Source organism: Ostrinia furnacalis, unplaced genomic scaffold (genome assembly GCF_004193835.3).
Source record: "Ostrinia furnacalis isolate ACB-3 unplaced genomic scaffold, ASM419383v2 OfSCF1918, whole genome shotgun sequence".
NCBI classification, from domain to species: domain Eukaryota; kingdom Metazoa; phylum Arthropoda; class Insecta; order Lepidoptera; family Crambidae; genus Ostrinia; species Ostrinia furnacalis.
Genome location: NW_021132157.1, coordinates 44,704 through 49,502, shown reverse-complemented (window position 1 = coordinate 49,502; position 4,799 = coordinate 44,704). Strand labels below are relative to the sequence as shown.

At 34.8% G+C, this 4,799-nt stretch overlaps 1 protein-coding gene across 1 annotated transcript; it reads right to left on the bottom strand.

Annotated features, from left to right (window-relative positions):
• Positions 1-2,105: 2,105 nt before the first annotated feature.
• Positions 2,106-4,575, bottom strand: Bem46 (abhydrolase domain containing 13-like protein Bem46). The gene is made up of 5 exons (XM_028306374.1): positions 4,443-4,575; positions 3,798-4,026; positions 3,465-3,658; positions 2,871-3,031; positions 2,106-2,601 (listed from the first exon to the last, which is right to left on the bottom strand). Exons 1-5 carry the CDS (start codon positions 4,573-4,575, stop codon positions 2,302-2,304), a joined length of 1,017 nt encoding a protein of 338 aa, XP_028162175.1. The 3' UTR covers positions 2,106-2,301.
• Between the last annotated feature and the right edge of the window lie 224 nt (positions 4,576-4,799).

Below are 4,799 nucleotides of genomic sequence, written 5' to 3'. Positions count from 1 at the left end.
GGGGCCGTAAGTTACGCCTCCGAAGTTTTAGTGCGATGGACTGTAAGTATCTGGTAGAAAATACTTTTATTTGACGAAACCAGCTATTAACATTATAACATAATTGAAAATCGGGGGCGTAATCACCGTGGGTTATACCCCCGATTTTCAATTAAGATTTTCATTTTCCCCCGTGGGCAAGACACATCGGGAGCGCAACTCACGGACCCAAAAAGACCCGTATTATGAAAAGACAATTATCTAAATAAATAGGTTGAATCAGTTTCACAATACGAGTCTTAATTTGCCGACTTTATAATGATAGTACTTAATTGAATAAGATCATGGATTGCAATACCATGTTGCGAACAAAAATCAGCAAACTACTTATTTTAATCGGAACGGATTATTTATCTATCATCTAATAATGTTCATTTAATCTATGAATTTAAATACCTATTCAGACAATATTTGACGACCATTCGCGGGTCAGTTGCAGCGCGGCAGTAGGCACACTGAGGCAGCAGCAGTTTCAAAGCAGTTGTAACGCGGGTGGTTTTAAAAAAATACAATGCTTCAACGCGCTGCGCTGCACTGCTTCCGCCCTGCCTCCAGTGAGTCATGCTAATATGGCCGCTATAGTAATACAACAGCGCGGGCCCGCGCTCGCGCCGCTTCTGTCCCGCTCCCGCGCCGCCTGGTTTGTCGTTCGACTGTTGCAGTGCGGCGCGGTTGGAGCGCGGGCCCGCGTTCAAATTTGGTGTGACACACTTCAAAGAGTTTCTTGTATTACAACTTGCGCGGGCCCGCATTCAAACTGCGTTGCTACTGCCCCGCGTTTGGTCTGCCGAAGCCTTTAAATCAACTCCATAATTTCAATAAAACAATAATGTCATCATAGTTAGATGTAATTTGAGTAATATACTCATTAAACTCATTATTATTAAACTATGGTAATATATTGCTTAAACGATGCCTCTGCATTTTACCTTTCCAACGGTCTCATTAACAACAGAATACACCTTTATCAATGCTATCATACAAAATAATCTCGCATACGAAACCGATAAGCGCGGTGTCTAGCTCTAGGCTCACCGTATGATACAACATTTATAAAACATTAATATTCATAATAATTGCTCTAAGCTGCCGCGACTGACACTATGTATACTTTGGACAATTTAATTAAAAACTATAATATTTACTCTTCTAATATTTAGGGAATTTAACGACGGATTTGCAATATTAATAATTAATAAGACAATTGTTAATTTATTTTATGTTCACAACAAATCTATCGCGACAGCTTGGTTAAAACATAGTATTGCTTATTAATTATTATTTATTATGAAAATAGTATTGTGCAACAAAGCAATTAAAAATCTCGTTGTGCATAGAAAAATATGTAAATTCTTTAACAAACAAGTGTATATCCTGACCAGTATGTCAAAGGGACTGATAGATAAGTTTTGTCACCCAACTGAGAAAATAATAATATGTAATGTAAGTATAAGTAGTTAAGCACCTACATCACATCACACATAATTTGACTTCCACATATCTATCAGGCTATACCACCATATTAATAAGGCAGTCCTTTACTATAGAATCAAATATACATTAATACTGTTGTTTGGTGATAATTACAATATTTTTAGTAAAATAAGCTATAATCTATTTACATTGTCTCTCACTCTATCATTAAACTTTAAATATGTATTGCTAATAAAATTATTAATTCATATTCTATTAATTGCTCATAGTCGGCGACAGAAATTGTTTATAGTCGAAGTATTATTGCGTGAAACAATTTTCATCCGACATTCGCACAACACTATCACAATTTTGTACTAAAATGTGTTTAGAATCTATGTTATTATCTATATGAATTTAAATTACACTATTTCAACAACAATTTTACGTTATTATTATTAAAGGAAGGTAATAGTATTAAAGAAAGGTTAATTTCTCTGTACAAATTGGGGCGTGGATAAATGTTATACAATAAATGTAATTATTATCATTTGAAAAAGCAAAACTAAAAATTTCGCAAGACGGCTAATGAAATGGGGGCAAGTATTTTTGGTCTAAGTGACCATTCTATTTATTTTTTTATTTCATTGCCAATAATTAAAAACAAAACAATCATAATATATACTTCAAATGCACAGCAGAGCAAAATAAAATTCAGAGACTAGAGACCAGACGTACCTATGTCATGCAAGAATTCCTAGCAGCCACGCCACCATAACCAGACTACACACGGACAATTTAACCTTTCCTTTCTATTATCTTAAAAACCCAAATCAATAATAAATTAGTCTACACGGTGTGTACTAAACTGCTTCTGGTGGGATTTTTTGATACGTCGTCAAAGAAAGGGATGATGTCTTCAGGCAAAGCGGGGACATTTACTAAGAACTGTTGGATAGAAGAGTAATAGTCTCTGCAAGTCCACGTGTCGTCGTGGCCCCCGCCCGGCAAAACGACTAATTTTTTGCAGAGCGCGCCGCACCTAATGTACAACTCTTGGGCCATAGCCGGAGGGACCAGTGCATCATTCGATCCACAAATCACCAAGGTGGGTGTTAAAATGTGACCAATTTTCTTCAAGGACATATACTGCAATACAAAAAGGTGTGAACTCAGAAAAGTAACGAATGGCTAAGGGTTATCTGAGAAATACGAGCAATTGACACAATAATAAAAATATTCGCAATCAGCCAGCTTCAGAAAATAAGATGCAAGTCGCCTTCTCACAGAATTTAACAAATTAATTACACAACAGTGTACATATGTGATAAGAGATATAATAAACAAAAATTACTGATAGCACTTTACTACTTTCATGTGACATATTAAAGTAACTTGTTATTTCAATCTCAACTCACCTTATTTTTATGACAAAATTGAGGCAGCCATGTTAAACATTTCCACTTCAGTATGATCTGCGCCATGTCTGGTATGCTTGTGAATGTATTCTCAACGACTAATGCCCAAATTTTATTCCTGTATTCCAACCTCGATACCAAGTCGATTGCAACTGCTCCACCTACAAGCAAAATGCTACTATTTAACATAGATTACCACTTACTAATTAATTTAAAATAGAAATAAAACAAAATAACACACGGGTACAGACTTCATACCAACTTTGTAAACTTAGTGGTCCTGGTGGTAAGTAATATCATGGAAATAAAAAACCATCAGGTAAAAGGACTTTGCCATCAGTGGGCTGAGTGTGAGTTTACATCAAATGTATGACAAATTTAGTTTTTGAACGTTACCCGCTAGGGGCGCTGTACAATCCGTCATACATTTAATGACATTTTGTTTGAAGCGTTTGATATAAAACTCACACTAAGTTCCTGGCTTAACTTATTTAGAATTTTATTAACATTAACCATATTATTATTTTGAATCATGGATATATGTTTGAGATAATTGCAAGAAGTTGAGGCTCTAATAAAAAAAATACATTTTACCTAATGATCTTCCAAATACAATAATTTTAGTCCGATCAATATCAGTCCGTTGTATTATGTAGTCAATTGCAGATTGTGCATCAATGTACAGTCCACTTTCATTTGGTGCACCCTCAGAAAGTCCATATCCTCTGTATTCCACCATGAGAATATTGATGTTTAACTTGTGATAAAACCCTGATACATTTGATAATCTGGAAACAAATAATAGATACATTACACAAATTAGAATTAGACAAATTAGAAGACTAGAGATTTATTACGCTATTATTATGCTTTCCTTCTATCAATATAAATAGCTAAATACAATTCAATGACAAAAAATTCACAAACCTTTGACCCATATTACCAGCATTTCCATGAAAAAACACCATTGTTGGTTTGTGATTACTATTGGATGTTTGTTTGATGAGGAACATGTGAATTTTGAAGCCATCTTTGTTTTTTATCTTGATACTTTCGTAGGGCAGCTTATAGTTGCTTGGTTGGAGGACAAACACTCTGGAGTCTGGAGGATCATTTGGATAATACAGTAGTAGATCTTGTGCACTGTACAAAATACCTGGGAAAAAGTATTACATAAAGCTACATTTTTTAAAATATAGGGTATAGTTCCTGCAACTCATGAAGGCGAGTGAGTTTATTGGCCTGAGAGGCTACTGCTGAGAGGTAGCCACTCGGCCGGTACCCGTTTAAGGTTGCGTTTTGGAACACCCTGTATATCTCAATATACGTATATGTATGGTACACTAATTTTAGCACATGTGCATTTTCAAAACCTGGGATAAAACATCTACAGTAATAAATATTAAACAGATTGCTTGTGTGTAGGAATGTATATTGCTCTTACAATAAAGTAATTATGACCATTATTTTCATTTTTTTTAATAACAAACTATTCACCTGGCATGTTCTAAGACCCAGACAGATTAAAATTCACTGATGAAATGTGGTTCAGTCTGACTCTGAGCAGCTTACCTGATATTCCCAAAACGAAAACGGCGAAAGCTGTCACAAATCCATAAAACCAAAACACAACAAAACTAGAAAACAAAGTAAATGTTGATAAAACCCACAGCTTGTACAGTATAATTCTGAGTATGTGATACATTCCCTTTTTGTTAAATAAAATAAAATCCAATCATTATTCGTGGAGCAGGCTTGAAACTAGTAATTCGTCAGTCGTAACCTTTATATATTTAATGCAATTTAGTTTATTAATATTATGCTGGTGAAATTATTACGGTTTTATTGCACGTAATATAATCACACATTGGCCAAAAAATAAAATTTAGTTTGGTGGTGACACACACATATATCCAACATGTCAATGTC